General features: G+C 37.9%; 1 protein-coding gene across 2 annotated transcripts; it reads left to right on the forward strand.

The window, feature by feature from the left end:
- The first annotated feature begins 57 nt into the window (after positions 1 to 57).
- On the forward strand, positions 58 to 9580 carry b4galt7 (xylosylprotein beta 1,4-galactosyltransferase, polypeptide 7 (galactosyltransferase I)). Of its 2 annotated transcripts, XM_084718546.1 has the most exons (7): positions 58 to 691; positions 860 to 895; positions 5528 to 5875; positions 6525 to 6750; positions 7437 to 7520; positions 7648 to 7752; positions 9236 to 9580. In XM_084718546.1, the coding sequence occupies exons 1-7, from the start codon at positions 639 to 641 to the stop codon at positions 9389 to 9391; spliced, it is 1008 nt and encodes a 335-aa protein (XP_084574672.1). In that variant the 5' UTR covers positions 58 to 638; the 3' UTR covers positions 9392 to 9580. The 2 variants fall into 2 exon arrangements, with proteins under 2 accessions (XP_084574672.1, XP_084574671.1); XM_084718545.1 differs by lacking the exon at positions 860 to 895.
- Positions 9581 to 24213: the final 14633 nt, after the last annotated feature.

A 24213-nucleotide genomic window follows, 5' to 3' on the forward strand; every position in this document is an offset into this window, starting at 1 on the left:
AAACAAACAAACAAAAATAGGTACTAGGAACCATCGGCTGCTGTTGCCACTCGAACTCATATAGACGTCGGACTGCATTACAATCGGTGTCTGTTTGATATTTTCCAGCGTGAAAATATCATGGAATATTTCGCATGTCGACTCTTTTTGTGTTCATTTTTACGTTTCATTGAACTGAAACGTTAACGGACAGTCGGTAACAGTCGGTTGTACTCGGTAACAGTCGGTGTCGCGGATAAATCTGAGCTGGAACATGAAAATGCTGAAGCCGGAGCGGCGGTATGTGTGAACCGCTACATGCTACGTGTACAGTAACAGTGAACGTGAGGGAGGCTGCTAGCTAACAGACAGACACTCACACACAGAGAGACATACAGACAGACATGTATCCGGAACAAACCGGTCAGGAACATTTTAACTTTAAGTTGACATTTCAAGTTTACTGATCAAATGTTTACATGAGTTAGCATGGAGGACAGTTTGGTCTCCGTCGACACGAGACAACGAGAGAAGATGGATGAGTGAGACATCATTGTGTTTCTGAGAGACAACACGACTCTTACTGCGGTTTTCTGTTAGTATGAGAAGTTGAGGTCTCTGTTGTTTTTAATTGAACTGAACTGAAGCAGACTGTGAAGATGATGTATTCATCGAGAAGAAAGCCTGTCCTCTACTTCAAAGAGGAGAGAAGGTAAGATGGATACCTCTTTGTTTTCTTCTGTCACAAATAAATGTAAACTGCCTTGTTGCTGTTTGATCCTGTTCATTCACAGTGGTAGTACATATTAAAGCAAGTGTAGAAAGAAACAAAGTTTTGTCTTCAAATGTTTTAAGTGACACTCTTTCTTGGTCTTTCAAGAAATGAGATGTCTAAAGTTCCCCATCAAGAAAAAAAGTGAGTAGAAACTGTGGCTGACTTGATGTTTACAACAGTGTTTCCCAAACTGTGGTCTGGGGACGTCCATAGTTCCTTAAAGTTATTAGTGCAAGTGAGTTTATTTTTACTTTATTTTCAATTCTAAAATGAAGTTAAAGGGAGAGTCTAAACCTGCCTGGCTGATTTTTTGGGGAAGTGTTTCTAAAATCACGTGATAGTTGTGTTGAGTATTTCTTTCTGATGGAATATCGCCATAGTGGAAACTGGGGCTGCAACTAACGATTATTCTCCTTATCTAATGATTGTTTTCACAATTAATCCATGAATTGTTTAGTCTGTAAAATGTTTTAGAAGGTGGGAAAATGATCATGACAATTTCCCAGAGCTCACAGTGACTTCAGGTGTCTTCAAATTGCTTCTTTGTCCAACCAACAGTACAAAACCCAAAAACTTTTCATTTACTTGACTGAAACAATCAATCGATTATCAAAATAGTTGGCAACTAATTCTTTTTCTTTCAGTTGTCTGACTGATTGATTGACAAGTCATCAAGTTCAACATCAACCCTGGCCATAAATATTTACTCTGTGTCCACCAAATATTCCATGTAGGTGGCCCCCTGTGGCCACCAAGTTTTATCTTCAGACTGCAAGTGTTTGCCACGTGATGATACAGTTCCACAAACACCCTGATTCCTTTCCGCCTTTACGTTCGACACTCTACAAATATAGTGAACAATACTTAATCTCTGGCTAGCTGCAGATATATCCGGGCTACTGAAGTCTGGGTTTACTGATCCTATGCAAACTGCAAACACAATCCCCACAGAAGAACCAGAAACACAAAAGAATATAACATGCAACATAGCTGTTTCTTGGGGGCAACTGCATCCATCAAAGTCAGTCCACCAAAAATGCTTGTTTTTTCTTGTCTCTGTGTTTTTTTTTTGTTTGTTTTTTTTTTCCAGAGGATTAGAATAACTGATAAGTATTACCTGCTTCTCCTGCCCGACACTGATAAGATAAGTGATAATTTCCCATACTTGAATTTTGAAAAGGTCATGTAACCTGTAGTTTCTGAACACCTGACAGTAAGAAAGACTCAGATGTAGAGAGCAAAGATGGATGATTTAATATTCCATGAATCTAAATCAATTAAATCTAACTGACATCATTGTGACAACAAATACAAAGAACAGGTTTGTCTCTTCAGATGTTCAGTTCGATTTTCTTGTAAAGTTCATCAAAAACTTCACAAACATACTTTGGTGTTTATATTTTGTATGTTGTCAAAGAATTCAAACTGAGTGCTTTGACATAATCTATCAAATCAGATATTATTAATATAGCCAATATTTATCACCTGTAATTTCATTATCATCGTAACAATAATAATATAAATTTCCCATTATCAAATGATAATTTATCTGCCACAGTATGGATCATACATCTCTGGTAAAAACAGTTTTACCTCACAGAGGACGAGCGTAGTGAATAAACTAACTAACGCTCGTCATGCAATTCAATTCAACCAATTCATGCAGCAGTAGAGTAGAAACGCCTGTATTCTGTGAGGTAAAATTACTGTTTTTTTTTTGAAGAGAGTGAAGTAACAGTATCTGGTTAAATAAGGAGTCTTACTCTTTAACAATAATGTGACTTTGTTTTTTCTACAAACCCTTTCTCCATTGAAAAACCAAAGTTGTGAAATGTGTCTCAACACAAGCAGTGGTACAAGCACCTTCAGTCACAGTTACAGTCTGAAACACAATCTGATTTCCTGGTGCCATGGACACATTTTCATCGGTACGAAAAAGGTCCTCAGGTTAAATACAGAGCTGAACTCAGTGGAGGTCTTTTACAATCTCTGAAGATGTGTATTAATAAATCTGTGTTTTGTCAGACACAGTTTGGGAACCTCTGTTGTCGACTGCTTGTTTTTCAGTTTGCTGGCTGGTTTGTGTTCATTAAATTCTATCTGTTCGGACCATAATTCCAAGCAGTTGAATGGGAAACTGTCTGCGTCTGCAGTGTCGGGAATTTCTGAACAGCTCTGGTCTCTCATGGCTGCAAAGAATCAGATATAAACATTATTATAAAAAAATTATAAAAGGACATTCTGGATGTATTTGTAAGGCTGCAACTAGTGAGTATTGTTGATTATTGACTTGATAAAGTATATAAAATGTCAGAAAATGGTGAAAAGTCACTCAGTGTTTCCTAAAGCCCAAAATGACATCCTCAAATGTCTTGTTTTGTCCTTTAAGAAGCTGGAATCGGAGAACTATGACTTTTTTCTTCAAAAAATAACTCTAACAGAGTAAATAATCATAAATATATTTGCAGTTTAATCTAATAATCTATAAATAATTGATTAACCGTTGCAGCTCTATATATTTGTATCAGCTTTCATACGTAAATGAGCCACTAACACGATTAAGAACCTCATTTGCAATGGGAGCAGCCATCTTGGAATAACACATAAAAATTCCAATGTCGGAGCAAAAGGAGGTTTTTCCTGTTCTTCCCACCCTGCTCATATGACATGAGTGCAGCATTATCCCTTGTGTGTGTCTCTCATGTAATCATTTAATTTATATATGACTTTGTTGTGTTGATCACAGAACACACCACAGCTTTAGTTAAAGTTTTCATAGAAGTGAAAGTCATTCAAAGGCAGTTTATCAGAGGATATCTGCCTCTTTCTTCACCAGCTCGTCTCTAACTGTCTGTCTGCTGTTTGGCGCTGAGCAGCAGGGTTATTAGAGCTTGTTTTCTCAAAGAAATGTGTCTTTCTGACTCTAAATATGCTTGAGGGAGCCAAAACTGAGGGAAGAAAAGTTCAAAAGCTTGTGTAAACACTCAGAGTTCACGTCTACACTCCTGCTCTAAAGCAAACACCCACAGGTACAAGAATGAACGTTGTATCACAAGAGAGACACAAACTGGGGCTGACTGTTCTCGAGCCACTAACACGATTGCATCACATTAGATCACAAGAGATCAAACTTAATCTTTCTCTGTGGGAAAGATGAATCTCAAGTAGATGAAATAGAGTGGAAATCTGACAGCTGAGTAAACAGAGGAATGAAAAAATAGATTTCGCTTTACTGCCTTATGAAGATGAACAATTATTTTCATTATCAGTTCATCCATGGACTATTTCTTGTATATCAGTTATTTAGTATAAAATATGACAGAAAACTTATGATAATTTTTTCATTGTGACATTGACCAACACTCCAAACCCAAAACACATTCAGTTCACTGTGATTAAAGAGAGAGAAGCAGAAAATCTTCACACACGAGACGCTGAAACGAAAGAACGGTTGTTGATGATTCATTATTTCATTGTCAAAACTGTTAATAAGTTAATCTTCTGTCAGTCGACTAATAGGTAAGTCGACTAGAGCCTCGGCTAATCATTACAGCATTAAAACACCATGATATGAAACTGATGATGCTGCCAATATTAAAAAAAACTGAAACAGGAAAATGAAAAGTTTTATATTTGGGAAGAAATGCTTGTTTTTTTCTGTTTTGGATACTTCATGGATGCATGGTGTGTGTGTGTGTGTGTGTGTGTGTGTGTGTTTGCCAGTATAATAACCACTGAGTGTCACCTTAAAACACTGCTGGTGTTGATGATGATGATGATAAAGATGGAGTGTTTTCTTCGGCATGTTAGTTTCATCTGTGGTTTGTTGATTTGTTTGCTTTAACCTGCAATGAAGTGCTTTTGTCTCTTCAAAAATCAATTGAAATGAGCGTAATCGATCAATCGAAGGCAGAACTGCAGTCCTCCCAGTATTTTATTTTTCTCTCCACCCGTAAAATACTGGCATGGATCAGACCGTCCACACGTCTCTTCCTTAGTGCACACCAAATTTTTGGTGGAAAAAAAGTGCTGTTTAAGTGCTGGTGCCAAAAACAAACCAAACTAAAACAAAATAGCATCTTAAAAAGTGACAGATGTCAGAAATACATCACTTATTAGAGATCCCATAGGGTACTTGAATATATTTCAGGATATACCACCTCCAACCACTAGGTGGAGTCGTTCCTCCACCTTGATGGCGGCAGGCACTGACCAACCTGGTTTGAAAAGTGTTTGGGTTTTGGATAAAGTGCTCTTGAAACAGCTTGAAATTGTCATCTCTTTACTTTCATAATAAACCACTGCCTGACTGAACAGTTTGCTTTTTAGATTAAGAGATATAAAAAGTCAGAGAACCGAATTGCTTTTGGCTTTTTGAAACAGTGAGTGAGGGGCTAACAGACAAAAAATAAAAATTATTTATTCTTATTTCTCAGGTGATTGTTTTTTATTGGTTATTTAGGACACCGAGTCTACTTACAGACGGGTGACACATTTTCAAACATGAATCTTTGTTGTTTTCCTTTAATTTATCGTTGTTCTGTAGAATTTTGGAACATAACTTTGGTTTATAGCACAATAAAATCTAATTTAAGGTGATGAAGAAAAGAAATGGGGCTTAATCTTTATGAGAACGTAAATGTGAGGTGCTGGAAAAGCTTGAAAATACACCTTGAAATGCTTAAAAAGTGCTTTAATTTGACTTTTGAAACGGTGTGGGCAAACTGTGGTTGTTACCTTGATCGGTCACGTGTCCTTTGTCTGTGTCCACAGGTTCCTGTCTGGTAAATGTACCGTCTACAAGCTGTTCGGCCTCTGCATGGTGCTGCTGCTCGTCTCTCTGTTCTGGCTGCAGCTCAGCTGTTCAGGCGACATGTCGGCCTCCTCGCGTGAAGACAGACCCGTCTCCCAGCGGGTTTCATACCAGCCGCCCTGCCCAGCCGACGGTCAGGCGTCTGCGGCAGACGACCCTTCCTGGGGTCCTCACAAGCTGGCCCTCATCGTCCCCTTCAGAGAACGCTTCGAGGAGCTTCTGGTGTTTGTTCCCTTCATGCACACGTTCCTCAACAAGAAGAAGATCCGCCACAAGATCCTCGTCATCAACCAGGTGGATCACTACAGGTGAGTGTGCGGTGACTTTCCTGATGACTAAATCAGACTTTAATGGTTTATTTTTATTATTAGATGTAGTAATAATGCATTTGTTGTTTAAAAAAGCCATGTTCTATTTAAAGGAGAAATCTGAAATATATTTACTGTAATTTATCATAAAATGACCATGATATGTCATCAGAGATCAAGGAAACATGCTAAGTTGAATTACTTGCTTTTCTGACAGCAACACTACAGCTGCAGTCTCCACCTTAACTTGAGCTTTAGTTTGCCGGTTTCACGTTAATTAGAGTTCAAATTAACACCAAATGTTTGCTGAATGAGTAAGTGTCTGTTTATGAGTCATAAGAAATCATTAATAATCTTGTAGAAGGCGTAGATGCTTAAAACTGTTAAATTGAGCAAAATGTTAATGGAGTTTGGCAGGCAGTCACAGTCTGAACTTTCCAAGTCTGGTGAGGTGGGGGAAAACAACTCGCTTCAACCCGCTTCAACTGTATATTAAATAGGGATTCAACCTATTTAATATACAGTCTATGGCTCCAACTTGCTATCTGGGCCACAATACTTATTTTGCTACAGATTGCTCCTTTAAAGAGCAGCCCAACACCTTTTTTTAAATCGAACACCTGTCGCTGTTTGTCTCCTGTTGTCTCAGATTCAACCGAGCTTCTCTGATCAATGTGGGTCACCTGGAGAGCGGGAACGACACGGACTACCTGGCGATGCACGACGTGGACCTGCTGCCTCTGAACGACGCTCTGGACTACGGTTTCCCCGAGGACGGGCCTTTCCACGTGGCGTCGCCTGAGCTGCACCCGCTGTACCACTACAAGACCTACGTGGGAGGAATCCTGCTGCTCACCAAGAAACATTACAGCCTGGTACCGTCTCTGAGTTCTGTTTTTGCACCATAAAGCACTTTGTAACTGTCAGTGCTTTATAAATGAAGTTCATCGTTCATCATCGTTCATTCATTGTGAATTTGATGTGGTGGGATGACACGCAGCAAAGGACCTCAGGCAGGAGTTTGAACCCACAACAGCTGCAGGAGACTCACAGCCTCCTTTCATGGGGCGCACACTTTAACAACTGAGCTACAAGGCCACCATGGAAAAACATTTCTAAGTTACATTACTGGAGACAGTTACTAACTGGGGTGCATGGCTTTTAATGTTGCTGCTGCAAGGAATTGTGGGACAGGGGTATCGCCTTTCTTTTCATAAAGGTGAGATAAGAAAGGAACCGTTGAAGCAGCATTTACAGAATTCAATCAGCTCTTATAATGTTTGCCACTTCTGTGTCATTTCACTCTGTTTGGAATCTTTCTAAGCAAGCAGCCCCCGTCTTTTCTAACAGAGTTCAGTGTAATAATTCAAATTTAAATCCACTAGATGGAGCTGTTTAACCTGCTGAGACTAACTGTATCCTGTAACTCAGGCTTCACTCCAAACATCACAGTGCAGGACACAGATTGATTGTGGCTCTTTTTCACTTACGGTCTTTGCCAACTTTCTTTGCTCCGAAGCAGAAAATAAAATGTTTTCTTTTTCTGTATTTTTTTTGGCAGTGTAACGGGATGTCAAACCGGTTCTGGGGTTGGGGCCGAGAGGACGACGAGTTCTACAGAAGGCTGAGAAAAGCTGAGCTGCAGGTAAACGTCTCATGAGAACGGTTGACAGCGTCAGAGCTCTGACCTCTTTTTCTTTCTTTTTTTTTTTCTTTTTATCTCATTTTAGAAAAAGTTTTAATGAGTCCCTTGTTGTTGTTTTTTTCTGCAGCTGTTCAGACCGAGTGGAATCACAACAGGATATAAAACCTTCCTTCACATCCACGATCCGGCCTGGAGGAAGAGAGACCAGAAGAGAGTCGCAGCTCAGAAACAGGTACAAGAGTTCATCTGTCGCAGTGAATGATTCACAAATACACAATGTTTACAACACAATGTTTTTTTTTTTTAACATTTGTTTCAGTTTGAGGACAGTGAAACTTTACATTTACTACCTTTAGTGTGTCAATTGATTGTTAAATTTATGATCTAAGGGTATTTTGACACCTACCTTGTTTGGTTCAGTTAGTTTAGTTTTATCTTGCACAATAAAAAAACACAAAAAAAGGCACAGATGACAAATACAGTGCAGGCACATGCAAAAAAAAATTTGAAGTCTCCACCTAAATAAAAAATTCACAAAGTTATTAAGAACTTAAAAATACAGAACAATACAAAAAATAATACAAGTGATTGTAAACTAATAAAAGCAAAATGTTTCATAGCAACAACAGTAAATAACAGTGAAAATAATATTCATTTAGAAGAATGTGCGTGTGTTCTTTGTCAGATTAAAAAGTGATACAACTGTGTCACACATGAAAAATCATGTAAAAGGCAGATGCGCTCTCTCCCTCCCTGTCTGAACGACAATAAAAAATCTTGCAGTGTCTGTTTTTTTTTTCTTTTCTTCTCTTGTCAAAATTTCTGCAAACTCAGTGTATAAAGATAAACCACAGGGCCGACAGACGCAGCGCTGCAGCGCGCTGTCTTGGAGACTGAAATCAGTCGAGCCTGATGTGCTCCGGCTGGGCAGGAATGAAAACCTGCAGCCACACCGTCCTTCATGGAATAGTTTGGACACACCTGCAGTAAGATGATATGATGATTTTGATACTGCAACAATATTTTAGATGTGACTGCTGGTGCTATCACAAAATGCTAACACTAGCATTACAAATTTTGTGCATTTAACCGATGGTAACGATTGATTAACTAATTAAGATACATGACACACGTTTCTCCTTTTCATTACTTTCTCTTTCCCCCCACATTTTAATTCATAAATATTATTATATAAATATTTGATAAATACATTTTTAAATAGTTAAATTGCAATTAATTGATTATTCATTAACACAATGAGATTTTTGATAAATAATCATCAGTAATGTGCATATGATGACTAATAGAACTGTCTGTAAGTTCAGAATATTACATCATTTTACTGTAACGCAGCCTTAAAAAGATATGACAACACTTATTCTTTATCACGACATAACAATATCCACAATCTAAGACGATGTCTAGTTTATTAACACGATACGATGAAATATCAATATATTTTCCAGCCCTGATGGTAACAATCATAAATGTCCCTCAGTATGTTCACATTAAATGGGCAGAATACTATAAACTGAATGCTTAAATACATAAAGATAAACTGCATTATCAAAGAGATTAATTTCCAAATATTGCACGTTACATTTGTAGATGTAGGGATCTATTTACATGGCAAGTGAAAAATAAGCATAAAAAAAACTTGAAGAATCCTAGTAAGTAATAAAAACCTGCCCCGCTCCCTCCCCTCCTCCCTGCAGGAGCAGTTTAAGGTGGATCCAGAGGGGGGGCTGACTAACCTCCGGTACCAGGTGGAGTCCAGACAGGAGCTGACCATCAGCGGCGCCCCCTGCACCATCATCAACACCAAACTGGAGTGTGACCAGAACCAGACGCCCTGGTGTGTTCTGGCATAGAGGACAGATGGACGGATGGACGTTGGTTCGGTTCTGTTTGTCCACCTGGACGCTTTAATGTTTGATTCTCCCGCAGCGCTGCACGGATCCTTCACGGAAACGCTGGTCGTGGGTCGAGCTTTTTAGATACTTTCTGTATTTAAATGGATTCAGCTGCTGGACAGATGCAGCTAACGGCACTGAGTGGAAACGATGTTACAAACAGACACATTGAACATCGATTGATTGATTGATTCACACGCTGAACAGAAATAGGACAGTTAACCTGGAGCTCATGATGAAACAGACTACATCTCAGTATTATCAGGTACTCCTCTACAATAAAACAAGCCTGTTGAAATGTTTCAGCAGATTCAAACCTCCTGATGATGTGAACAGAACTTCAGCAGCTTCTGTCTGACAGAACCGACCTGAGAAAACGAGTGTTTGGTGTCTGACGATGAACCTCAGAGCAGCGGATGGAGACGGTCTGTTACACCAAAAACAGACTGAACTGAACTGAAACTGGAGCTGTTTTATTGATTCGTCTTTGGTTTTGCTGCCTGCTGGTATGAATGCAAACTTAAAAGTCTATTTTTTTCTTTTTCTTTCCTTTTTTTTTCTTTAAACTCTGGGAACGTGCAAATGGAGCAGAGCGGCGATGGCTGCCGACAGCATGCTTCAGATATCATCTGCCAAACATGCATCATACTGTGACGTCAGAGGCTTGACTTCAGCTTTTTATTCATGTTGGAGAAAAAGATCCATTTTTAAAATCCTTCACAAACAAAAAGTAGTTTGCAACACTGAGTGCTGACATCAAGAGTGTCTCATGATATTTTATTTTCCTGCTGATATTGGGTGAGATCAAAACTCGTCTTATCTAACGGGGAAAGCAGTAACCGTATGGGTTTTTATTTTTTACAGCGTGTCCCTCTTGAACAGAATCACATCAAATTCACCAAAGAAATAAATGTAGACTTTTAAATTATAACTTATGTATCTGATAATTATGACTTTGGGTTTTTTTTATAATTGTGAGTAAAGTTGCTCAAAGTATCAATACTTTTACTTATCAATACCGCATTTTAAAACAATCCAATACTAACATTTGAAAGTGTCGAAACCACCAAAGATCCAAGTGTTCATTTAAAGGAGTGACATGTTGCCATTGCAGGTCCAGAAATGAGAACTGCAGTCCGAATAACGAGTTGTTTTGTTTGGAATCCTGTTTAATATATATGAGTTGTTTCTCCCCGTCCCCTCCTCCTCAGACAGGACAGACACAGGCAGGCTGCAGGAGCTCTGCAGGAGCTCTGCAGGAGCTCTGCAGGAGCATGATACATCATGGTCTTTATCAGATTTATTCCAGTAAAATTATTACAGATTTCTCCTTTAAGAAATCCATTCAGCTTTTTTGTACTGGCACTGTGTGCAGGTTGTTAGTTTAAAAGAAACCAACCTATTTTGTGTTTCTCAGACTTTTTGTCTTTGTGCTGTTGTATTGAAAGAGGTATTATCGTTTTTTTTATACTAGAGTTGTATTGAAATTTAAACTTATTTTACTTCATAATTTTGTCTCTAGATTTATTCTCTTTGGTGGATGGGATGTGTTTCTGTTCCCTGCAAAGTCAACTGAGCCAAACCAGGCTGAACTGAACTGTAGCAGAGCAGAACGTCCAGATGTTTTTTTCTTTTTTTTTTATGGCAGAAACTTCACCTGTATCATAAGCAAGAAATACAACAAGTCGGCATTTTGACAAGCATTTTATGCAAGGAAAATAATCAGATGAGAGAAATACATGATAATATTTTTTTTAATTTCTCTGTGACAGATTGCTTCTTAGTCTTAAAAATATGTACTTTTTTTGACTGAGAAAGAACCTGCACATCATTCAGTAGCTGGCAGAGTGACAGTCTGCAGGAGAAAAGGCTGCAACTAAAGATTATTTTCATCATCAATGAATTAATCCAGTTATTGTCTCTCAGAAAACACTTGATGGTGTCTCCAGTGTTCCCAAAACAGTCTCACCACAAGGTCGAGCTTTTAATCACGTCACATGACCTTCCTGCGCAGATGGAGGTTTTTTTTTTTAGCACTTTAAAGACTTCTTGTCGATATTTAACCTGTAATCTAAACTTTTAAACATGGCTGCGAGGTCCTGTAAATGCTGAGGAGCTTTGAGAAGAGGGCAAACTCCTGTCTGTTCATGATGAAGATCATGTGAGGTGATCAAAAGGTCCAGAACAGCTGCTAACAGACTTGGAGGTGTGACTGTGTCGCTGACGTTGTGGAGCATTTTTCTGTCGACTGACTGATCTGATCTGATCTCTTGTAGGGTTCTTTGGTTCCTTCTCAGTCAACCAACCTGTCGGTCAGAAAAAAATTTGGATGTCACGCTGATGATGAGTTGATGATCAGAAAGTGTTGAGATGATCATTTCAGATTCTCTACGTTTATACGACCTGCAACCTGGAAAACAGCAGTGTGACGTTTGAGCTTCACATCCCGAACGTACTGGCAGATTAAAATGGCCGCCGTGTGAATATGGTGAATTCCTGACATTATTTCTAATGTTTACAAGTATTTCATCAATTACAAGAGCCGTAAGAATTAAACCTTTACCTCCTGATGATTTCCTGTTTTTACTGTCAGAGTGATGATTTAAAAAAGAAGCAAGGTGATGATGGTGACGATGACTGTCCGTGTTGTCCCAAAGTTTCATTTGAGGTTGAGGACGGCTCGACCTGCTGAATGACCTCAAATCCAGAGAGAAACCAGACGGTAATTTATTTATTTTAGAGGAATTTCCTTTCAGTGTATTTCTGAGTTATTTAAAACTTTTTGTTGAGAACGTTTCTGTTTTATATAACCTCAAACCAAGTCATCATCATGAGAGGCCAGCTGCTGGAATGAAAACCAAAACCAATGATACTTAATGCTCTGTTGACGTGCCGAAAAGTTTCAAGTCCTCAGTTTAGTTTCTTTCAGGATGGAAGTGTCTCTGTCAGCTCAATCTCATCAAAGTCTGCAGAACAAAGTGTCTGATTGTAAAGACAAAGATACAAACATAGACTGCAGGTTTTTTTTGTTATCAAATTGACTTTAAAAGTTGATACCAAGATTACTTGATAATAAAATGTCATTATCTGCTCATTTCAGGAAAATAAAGTAAAATAGTAACGAAAAACAAATTAGGACTCTGTGTTATAACAGCACAAAAACACACTTAAAAAACAAATGACAAACATTTATGGTTATGTCTTTTTAAATTGTAAATTGATGGGTTACAAAAGAAAAGTGTCATTCTCTTGCACCTTTACGCCTGCAGACAGTGCTCAGGGCCCAGATGTCCCATGTCAGGAGCTTATATTTGAAAGGTTTTTTTGTGTTTTTAAAAATCCTTTTAAAAGTTTTTGAACATGTGGTGTTCAGATTGGTCAGGGGTAAAAATTTCTCATCAGTCATCACCAAAAATATTAGAGGTGTTTGTTGTTGGGAAGCTGGCGAGGGATCTCATTCTTCTCACACCAGATTTATGACGTTTCAGCTCTCGGGGACGACACACGACCATCCTGAGGAAAAGCTCAAACAGCTTTTATTTATTATTTTACCTTGAAAATGCAGAGTTTGGCTCCTTCACTTGCAAAAAAGACCACAAGAGTCATTGAGAAGTCCTTCAAATCGATCTCCAGGAGTAAAAAATAAATTCCTCAAGTTCCTGAATCTGTCGAACATAAACGTGACCCTGTAGAAATCCTGGCTAACGGTTCTGTTACAGCCTGGTGTTTTAGTTTTAGCTAGCGAGCTCCGGGGGTGCCCTGTTTTTTGTTTTTGGTTTTTGTTTTTAGGGCCATGAGCAGTTGTTTTAGACCGTCTGTACATTTACAGGCCATGATGTCAAACTGATTTTATTTTCCAGAGATAACGGTACCATGTATTTGTACAATATTCAGTATTTATATAAATCTGAGTCTACAAAAATGTCTTGAGTGTTTTTTCTTACATGTGTCTGCACTGTAATTACTAACATCAAGTTTTATTACAAATACTGAGTTCACCTAACAGTTTTTATCAACTTAAGTTAGTTGTACTTTGAGGTTGAAAAAGCTGCCAAACTCAGTTTACTTGAGTTGAGTTCACTTAAACCAAGTACTTTGATGTGATGCTTTTTTCAGTGGTGAAATGTAACTAAGTACATTACTCTTGTACTTAAGTATCCCACAAATTAGAGGCACTTTACATAAGTGAGAATGAAAAATGCCTCTAAGACAAATTGTCTCAATAAAGATTGTTTTATTTAGATCAGGGCTGCCCAACCTGGGGCACCTGGACCAAAGTTGGTTCACCATGATGTTTGATTCGGCCCACCAGATGTTTCTAGCTTTAATTAATCCCATAATTTCCCTGCAAAATAAGTGCATGCATTTCACTCCGTAGACCTCCCTAACATATAATATGTATGAATTTTTTCATTTCATGTTGGTTATGTTAGTGAAAATGTAGGTTTTATACTTGGTGGGAAACTGCATAGTCTAAATTTATAGAAATTCTTCAATTTGACCTATTTACACATAAAATAAGAATAACACTAACATGTGTAACATAACTATGGTTACAAGTGTGTTCAGAACTTTATTAGATACATAAAGATACCATGGCAGTGTATACTGCAGGAAACTAACAGTGCCAACAATAAAATTACTGTATTTCAGTCTCATAAACCAGTTAAATAACCATAGAGATAAGAGTGTTTGAATTTACAAAATAAGAACTGACATTAGTTTCCAAAAATAAAATAAATTCACATTGTGGCAGTAGCTTAGATTGACTTAACATTTACTGACCACTGACATCATGGCCAGCAGATGAGTGTACAGGATTATTCAGCAAAAACACAAATCAGTGCAGGTAAAGTTTTTACTGTACCTCAACAACAGTGCAAAAGGTATAAGGGCAGTGCATACTGTAGGGTACTATTACTGACCAAAATCTGAATATTTATTTCATAGTCTCATGAACCGGTTTGAAGAACTCTGATTTACGTAACACAGAAGAATAAAACTGTGCAAGACATTTTGAATTAAAACAGTTTAAAACAGTGTTTTATGGGCCTTTTAATGTTTACTTATTTTTCTGGTAAATAAAGTAATTATTAATACTTGTTTATTAACTGGCTCCTAAAATATGAAAATAAAAGATTTACAAGTAAAAAAGAATAATAAAGAATAAAATAATACAACAGAATGATAAAGAAATAAAATAAATACATAAAAAAGAATAAAATATTACTAAAATTTAAAAAAATATATAAAGAAACTCAGATATGTGATGTTTGCTTTATTCATTTTCAGTTCATGAAATTTCTATGAATTATAAACATTTTCTTATCCAGTTTTCTTTTCATTTCTTCATAATGTCTCTGTAAAGTTGCTGATATTGAGGTCTTTTTAATCAGCGTCCACATTTCAAAGTGACCTGTCTCAGATTTCTTTCATTCATTTACTTCTTTCTTTATTTTCAGATTGATTTTAGGTTTCCAACTTTACATCTGTTCAATAAAAAAATAGCCTTTTAGCTGATTCAGGTGTGTTCATAGTAATGTTTAATAATATGTATAAAGTTATTTAATGTTAATGAATGAAGGCCACACCCCTCTGTCACCTGTCCATCCTGACAACCAATCACTGACCGTTTATCGAGCAGTCGGCCCGCGTCTCTTCCTTTGTACAGGAGGTAAAAGGGAAGTGATGGTGTCTGAAAGACGGCGTGGGAAAAACGCCACGCGAGTCTCCGAAAAGACCGAATATCTCCGGAACCAGCCGATCAATAATCTCCCTTCTCTGCAGGTGAGTTGGTGAACGCCAGGTCTTCATTTCTCCTTTTTTCCGTTTATTTTCTTCTTTCACAAACTTTTGCTGTTTGATTTTCTGTTTGATCATGAAGCAAACAGCTGACACCTGTCCACAGATGAACTACTTCAATTACACCAGATGAGCAGTATGGACGCCATTTGTCTGTTTTTGTTTTTTTGGGCAGTTGTGTTTGTTTGTTTGTTTGTTTTTTTGTTTGTTTTGAAAACTGGTTACCAATCAAGCGATCATCATGAGGATGAGGAGATAATGAGTGAATTCTTATTTTTCAGTGAACTATCCTTTATTGTTGCTGAACATTTGCCCTTGTGGCAGAAGGGGTCATTTAAAAGTTCCTCTTAATGTACACTGATTTTTTTTTTTCTCAGTTCTTCATGTTATATCTAAACACAATCAGTAATTTATAATAAAGTGCTTCAATCATACAACAACAACAAAATAAAATATGAAATTTAATTTCATTGAATAATTTAATATTTATATATATATATATATTAGATATTTTTATATACTGTATACATTCTGTCTTTATCAGTGATTGTAATGTCATTCTTATGACAGTTGTCAATGACAACATAATATAAATGAGCTGTAAATAATCAACATATTACATGATAATCTGTAAATCTACATATTCTTGAGGAATGACACTGTATGTCTTGTAAATTAGTAAAATATTTATTGACATACATTTCAAGAGACTAAGTTTTGAAATGTATCAGTTTTTGTTTCTTTTAATATTTTATTTCATTATTTATTATTATTTATTTCATTTATTTCATGCAAATTTTTCACACTGACATCACCAAGAATGCTTATTTCTGTCCTTTTGGGGACATAAAAAAGGTCCTGACAGTGGAGGAGCTCTGAGAGAAGAGCCTGCTGACTTTCACCATATCATTACATCACTAACTGCTTTGTATCATTATTTCTGTCTTCTTAAGGCATATTGTTGGTTAAACTTTTGCACAAATGAAGAACTTTAAAGAAGTCACATGTCATTGTCCTCACAATAACAACTGTACTTGCAACTGTACTCTAACCTGCTTGTTAGAGTGCTGCTGTTTTTGTTGGTGAATATTCACCCGTGACAAGTGAGTCAGGTAAGAAGACAAACAAAACGTTGGGATAAACCAACTCAGACACTACAAAACTTATTGTATTGAAATACAAGCAGTGTAAATTTGGTAAGTGGATTTATTAATAACATGCAGTGTGTATTCCAGCAGAGATAAATATGTAGATTAGTTACAGATTATAATGTAATGTTGACTGTAGAGTGTAGTATTAATGGTAAATTTATAATATGTTGGGTAATGGACAGGACAAGACAATTTTTGGGTACATATTTAAAGGGTTTTTAAAGGATTTTTAAAGTGAAATGTCTGACTGACTATAAAGCACATTTATACAAACCTCAACAGCAGCTAACAATCAAGATAATGTTCCAAAAAGTTATATATTAGCCTCCTAAATGCAAAAATCTCTGATACAAGGTAAATATCCCTATGAAGCCCGTGTACAATATAAGCTCACTTGCATCTTTTGAGTCAAATTAAAAAAAAAAAAAAAAAAAAAATCAGCATCTTTTGCTGAGTTTGTTCAGTTCAAGCTGTTTGCTATTTACCAGGCACTCTTTTATTGAAAGCCAATCAGATGTGTAGCCTGGCAGATAAAGTTATAAAAAGGGTTTGACATTTAAATGTTGCTAAGGTGTTGAGGATTCTTAACTTTTGGTAAAAGCTTGAACTGGTTGTCTCGTTGTCTGTCACTTTGAACAACAAGAAAATACTAAAATAAATAAATCAACGTAACACAAGATTTTTTTTCTAACTAGAGGTGAGATCACGGCCTTAAATCTAATTTTCCTACGTGTGTGTGAGTGTGTGTGTGTGTGTGTGTGTGTGTGTGTGTGTGTGTGTGTGTGTGTGTGTGTGTGTGTGTGTGTGTATCTATCCCACTACATATAGTATTTGTACCTGTCACTTCTTCTTCTCTCCTCGTTTGCATGTTCATGTGTTGCCGGTGTGACTTTTGTCACGGCGACAGGAGCCTGCAGCAGGAGGAATGCAGGTAAAAGCAGATAATAAATGAAGGAGAGCTCCTACCTGAGTGCTGGATCAGAGGTTAGTGGAGTCATTAGCAGGTTCAAACAGCAGGAGTTTACAGCCCGTTAGCCTGTCATCCTGCTCCTCCTAATGAGCCGCTGTGGATCTGCTAATGAAAGCTCTCAGACGTTCTTATCCACAGTCACTCAGGCAGGAGAACATGCAGAGAGGTCACCTGACTTTAGATCCAGTCGATGGCGTTTTATCAAATCTGGATCCGGTCAGGAGTCCACATCCTCTCAGATCCCTGATTAAATCTGGAGTTCTCGCAGAATCCGTTATTATGAAACACTGCGTTACACTTTTAGAAATAAAGGTGCTCAACTAGAACCATAAATGTTTCTTTGGCTTGTCCTCATAGGAGAATCCCCTTTTGGTTCCTGGTAAAACCTTTTATAAAGGTTTCACACAGAACCCCCTATGAAAGGTTCTCCAGAGAATCCTTCTTTGGTGTAATGGTTCCACCAAGAACTCTCTCTGGAAGTTTTTTATATTCCAAGGGTTTTATCTAGAACACACCAAGGAGGTTCTACCAAAAATCTTTTTATATTCCCTGGGTTTTTTCTAAAACCCACCCAGGGTTTCCTAATGAGAACCCTTTTATGTTCCCCAAGTTTTTTACTAGAACCCATCTAGGTGGTTTTACCTAGAACCTTTTTGTATTCCAAACATTTTATCTAGAACCCACCTAGGGGGCTCTAGTTAGAACCCTTCTATATGCCCAGGGTTCTTTCTAGAACCCACCCAGGGGCTTCTACCAAGAACCTTTTTATATTTTGAGGGTTTTATCCACTACCCACCCAGGGGGTTCTAAAATCACTGTCCTATGAAACACATAAAGACATAAACACATTAAAGTCCTAGACTTTCAGATAACGCAGAGCGTGCTCATAAAATAATATTATTTTTATATTTCAGATGTTTATTTGATAACAGATGGATTGATTTTTTCCTTGATCGATCAAAGGATCATCCCTGACGATAACTAAAACCATAAGGAACCGTTCAGGACATCTCTGAATATTATTTTGTTGAATTTCATGATGTCTGGATCTGTCGTTATACAGATGTTCTGCTCTGACCAACATTTCATCAGATATCACATGTTCTTTTCTCACCTTTTAAAGTAACAGTTTGTTTTGTCTCTTCCTGTTTACCGTCAGTTTTCTGCGTCATGTGTCGTCTGAACGTATGTTGAACAGGTAGATTCTCTGGTTATCAGCAGTTCCTGTTTCCATGGAGGCCCCTGGAGGCCCCTGGGAAGGGCCTCAGCCGGTCTCTGTCATCTCCAGCACACGAAAAACCAGCTCTGATGGCACAGTTGTGGATTTTTGGGGACGAGCCAAAGACGGCGACAGAGACAAAGAGGATGGGGTGAATCTGTCTCCCCCTTCCTCCCCCCTCGGGGTGCAATTTTCACCTTTTCTTGGAGGTGACTGCCACAGAAAAAAAAAAAACACCTCTCTGCCGCCACAAATAGACAGCAGCAGCACTCCTGCGCTGCAGCTTTGTGCTAATTCTTTAATTCCCTGCTCAGTGATTATAAAGCTTTTTCTCAGCAGTAATATAAGATAATGGAAATAGTAAAGTAATAAGTCAGAGAGCCAGGCGGCGCGGTTCACACGTATTTACAGACGCTGAGGGCTCAGGAGCAGATGTGGTGCCGACACTTAATTTTCAGCCTTTGTTAATGAATGTGGGGGATTATGCTTCTATTATGCAGCAATTAGCAAAAAATAAAAGATAAACTGAAAGGATGAGAGCATGTTATCGTGTTCACTACATGGCCATTAGTAAATGGCATCACATGTTCTTTGTATGAACAGTAATTATGGTGTTATTTTATATTTTTGTTGTCAACAGTTCCCATAGAAAACAGTTGTGAGTCACTGAAAATAGTCCCTGTTGGTGGTTTAGTGAGTATTTTATTCTGTGTTCTGCTCTTCAGACTGCATAAATTCTAAACTTACTTAGTTTATTTGATTATTTAAAATACACTTAAATTAACACCATTCATCTGAAGTTACAATTTGATTGTTTTCTATTACATTTAAAATCATATTTTAATATTATGTGATGTTTTGACATTTCAGTATAGGTAATATTATGCTCATTATCATGAGCAACATTACTTTTCATTATTATCGTGTAAAATATTACATTTAATATTGTGATGTTTTTACATTCATTATCTGGTGTAATATAACTTTTAGTTACTTCTCAATATTAATATTACTGCCAATATCACTTTTTTCAATAATTGTCAATACTACTTTTATATTTAAGCTTACTTTTGTCCTGCAGAATCTACTGGAACTGCTTCATTCTCTACTAGAGAGAAAATGAATGCAAAGAAACAATAGGAATAGGATTAGTTAAAGGGATAGTTCACCCAAAAATGAAAATTCAATCTCCTCATGCTGATTGAAGGTCGGGTTTAGTTTTTTAGTCCACAAAACACTGCTGGAGTTTCACAGGAAAACAGTGTTGCAGAATCTCCTCAACAATGGAAATGAATGGTGACCAGTTTTCAAATGTAAAGAAACCACAGAGTAAAAACATAAAATGCCTCCATTCTGCTCGTCTGGTGTGATCCAGGTCTCTTCTAAAGCCCCAACATGCCAGGCTGACTAAATGTTATTTCCAGTAGTTCCAGTAGATTCTGCTGCAGAAAGTAGTTCCTACATGAAACTGCTCACAACAAGGTCTGTGTATTGTTTTGAATAACCAGGTCATGAGTTTTGAAAAAAGACACTGGTTTTGAATATTTCAAATGTAGTTTTGTGCTATTTAGTCCATTTAGTTGTATCATATTGGAGATAAAACTGCACTACGGGCCAGAGGAAAAGTATGAATTTTTAATTTTGGGGTGAACTGTTCCTTTAAATCCAAGCTGAGGCATGGCTATGGAGCATTTTTAAGAATGGCTCATCTTTGATTAAGATGCCTACAAACACACAGCTGATAAGCTACTCAGCTGACAGTTGGAGGCAGTGATGTTGCGAGAAATGTGCCAACAAAAGACAGTGAAGAAGAAGAAAACCGCTAGTCGATGTAAACAAAGCAGATATTATTTTTATTCAAATTTAATGCACACAATGTGTCCTTGATAAATATAAACAGGACTGTTTGTTTACAAAAACACTCAATGGGGGACCACTAAAATATTGCACAACTATGTTGTTTGTACTGAGAAAACTACAGTTACAGAATCGATGTAATCAGTTACTTCCACACTATATAGATGAGAATGTCTGTTGTGTTGCATCGTGTGTGTGTGTGTGTGTGTGTGTGTGTGTGTGTGTGTTGCTGTGTCGGCATCAGTCCACCTACAGATGGTCGGACTCTCACTCGTCTGTCACACTCTGATTGGCTGCTTCACTGCTGCTGCTGGAAGCTTCTGAACCAAACCTGACAGACATTTCACAGGACAACAGACACACACACACACACACACACACACACACACACACACACACACACACACTGGCTATATGGCATGTATAGGAAGGACCTTAAAAAGGAGACAGGATCTCCAGAGAATCAGGTGGTTAGAGTTGGCTCAAGGCACAGATGTGTGTCCCGATTAAAGAACACAGAAACAGACCTCCCCAGTTATGTTGATTTATTTCTCAAGCTGTGGTCTGTAACAGTGATACAAACAAAGAAAGCTATCAGTATAACAAACACAATAGAATTAAGGGCTTAGTCACATGCAGATAAGAACTGTAAATGCTGATCAAAATGTAGCAACAAAAATGTATTGCTAGACGTTTACGCTAAAGAAACTGGTCGATAGCTTTGTGCAAAGTTACCAAATAATCACACGTTTATCTGGCCAGTACAAGACCAGTACACTCCCCTTTGAGCATTTACACACAACAAATCAACAGAGGTAATACAGGTGGAGGGCAAGGGTCACTCAGAGGGAGGAGTTGTACAGTTTGATGGCCACAGGCAGGATTGATTTCCTGTGGCGCTCAGTGGTGCATTTTTGATGGTATGAGTCTCCCACTGAAAGTACTCTTGTGCCTGACCAGCACATGGTGGAGTGGGTGTGAGACGTTGTCCAAGACAGTCCGTAGCTTAGACAGCATCCTCCTCTCTGACACCACCATCAGAGAGTCACTCTTCACTCCCACAACGTCACTGGCCTTGCGGATCAGTTTGTGGAGTCTGCTGGCGTCCGCCACCCTCAGCCTGCTGCCCCAACACACAGAGGAAAAAAACACAGATCAGAGGCTCGCAACACTGCGGCTCCAATGACGCCACTGAGGAGGAAGATGTAATTATCACAACAAAGAAGGTACACTTATAATACAACTCTCTGCTTTGTTGTCTTTGATCCTAGGGTGCTGGACCAAGCAAGCTACTGGTCTGATGTAGGTCCGATCTTTGACATGAATGACAGCCGTCCAGATCCGCCTGTCTGCGCCAGGGTAAGTGATTATCAGCTGACAGAGAGCCCGAGGGAACTGGGGACCAACGATGAGCACCACTTGGTTCTTGGTGAGGTCTTTCCCATATGTCTGCCACTTTCTGTCTCTCCTGCAAGCTTGGCAGGTAGTGGCTGGACCAGAACCAGAAACTGTTGTTTCAGGTGACAGGCCATGGCCTCAAAGGCCTCAAAAAGATCTCTGGCTCCTACGATGAATCGGACCAGACGATGACTCTCCCGATGGGTGAGGTGATTTCAATTTGAAGGACTCTGGCTAGTTGAGCACCAGCTAGAGCAGCGATCAGCTCCAGTTGTGGCATGACGAGTTGCTTCTTTGGCGCTACATGTGATCAGGCCACTACAAAGGAGACGTGTGTGTATGTGTATAAAATCAGAGTTTGTAGGGCATGTTGAACTGATAGGTGGCTGTCCCACACTGAAAACCCCAAATTTTAACTTATGAAAATGATACTGATAATGAAATTTCCCATTTTTGTTTTTGAAAAGATGCTTTTGATATTTTTAAAAAGTGAAGTTGGAAAAAATACATTTTGTTTGGTTGTTTCCTTCTGTCTTATGGCTGCATGGTCAGCAGATTGGCCCCAGCGTTTTGAAGTAAGTGTGTTCAAAAGTCTGAAAATCAGGATGTAACTTTAAAAACATCGCTATTTTTTGCAAGAAAATATTTTTGGTTGAAATTTCAGAATATTTAGCTTTTTATGCGTGTACAGTTGTTGAAACGTGTGATTAAGTTCCAGTTGTGACATGATTGTTTTGGTCGTGAAAAAAGAGAACATTTAATTCTTTATTTTAGGGAAATAAACAAAACAAACAAAAAAAAAAAACAGTTATATAAATAGAAACAAAAGCCAGCTGAAGTATAAGACTTATAAAATTGTCACTAACAAACAAAAAAGAAGCTATTACAGTGTTTGGTTCAGTGTTCATTATAACAAAAGAATCCTTAACTTCTACTCTAAGCCCTTTACAAAAAAGATTAAAAATAAAATAAATATGAAAAATTACACTTTATTAAAATTGTAATAAATTACCTGTTATAATGTTTTAAAATTTAAAAAGAATTCTTACAATGTAGAGTCTTAAAAAGCCTTAATAGGTCAATATAAACCTTCTTATGGTAAGGGAAAAGATATAATGAGAATTAACTGCACAGTTACTAGAAATGTGTGTTATAGATGTTCATATATGTACAAACATACAGAGTTCAGGGGAAAAGACACTTTTATTACAAAGATGTTTATCCCTCTGAGTCTGAACTGATTCTGTTTGTTCTTCTTAACCTGCTGATGTCCAGCTCTGCTTTTCTTGTTATCAGTTATTTTTTATTTCAGTAGAAGTAGAACAAACAGTACTGCAATAGTAAACATATTCATGTGTATCTACTAGAGATGATAATAATTAATCAATGATCGATTGATCTGTTATTTAGAAATTGATCGATCATGTAAATTTAATTGATTTTAAAGAAACAAGGATTGTTGAAATCCTTGTAGAACTCAAGGGTTCTTTGTACCACAATATAAAATGGTTCTTGGTAGAACCACCTGGGTTGATTCTGGATAGAACCCTTGGAACATAAAACGGTTCTTGGTAGAACCACCTGGGTTGATTCTGGATAGAACCCTTGGAACATAAAACGGTTCTCAGTAGAACCTCATGGTTGGATTCTTGTCTGCACCCTTAGACAGGTAGAAAGGTTCTGGATAGAACCTCCAGAGAGGGTGCTAAGAGGAACCATTGCAGCATAAAAGGGTTCTCTGTAGAACCTATTACAGGGAGTTCTAGGTGCAACATTTCACAGATGGGTCCAGCTATAACCCTTTGTTGGGTTCTAGGTAGAATTCTTTGAAAGGGTTCCAAGTGAAAAAAAAGTGGTTGTCCTATGGGTCAGCTGAAGAACCCTATATGGATCTAATTAGCACCGTCATTTCTAAGGGTGTATGTAAAACTGTCAGAGAACGTGGAATATGTTGCTGTGGAAATAAGACTTAAATGCAACATTTTTATAATTCTGTAAGTTTTATGAACTTAAAATTTTCAACCCTAGTATCTTCACTCTGTTGATCATAATCACAGTGTGTGATTGAGTGTTGGACCACTGGAGGGCGCTGTGCTGTTTGTTATGAGCTGGAGAACCTGCCGTCGGTCCCAGCAGGAGGATCCACATGTTCTGTGTTCTTCAGCTCAAACAAACCTCCGATGTTACACTTCTTCACAACTGCTACAACACTAAACCTTTTTCTCTGAACCAAACACTCAGAACCAAAACCCTTTTATCAAATCATTCACTCTTTTGGCAAAACTGTCACAAAAACACATTTTTACTTGCTGAGACACCTTTTGCACTGTGATGCACTTCTGCTGCAAGATGTTGAACGCAGCCGACAGAAGCTGAAGCTGAA

The sequence above is a fragment of the Lutjanus erythropterus genome, chromosome 5 (genome assembly GCF_056507025.1).
Source record: "Lutjanus erythropterus isolate fLutEry1 chromosome 5, fLutEry1.hap2, whole genome shotgun sequence".
Classification (NCBI taxonomy): Eukaryota; Metazoa; Chordata; class Actinopteri; order Lutjaniformes; family Lutjanidae; genus Lutjanus; species Lutjanus erythropterus.

Bases quoted from the DNA above. Each gene is read 5' to 3' on its own strand.
- b4galt7 (XM_084718546.1), top strand. From the start codon at position 639: ATGATGTATTCATCGAGAAGAAAGCCTGTCCTCTACTTCAAAGAGGAG. The intron at 692-859 runs GTAAGATGGATA...TGGTCTTTCAAG, and splicing joins TACTTCAAAGAGGAGAGAAG to AAATGAGATGTCTAAAGTTC. The intron at 7,521-7,647 runs GTAAACGTCTCA...TTTTTTCTGCAG, and splicing joins TGAGAAAAGCTGAGCTGCAG to CTGTTCAGACCGAGTGGAAT.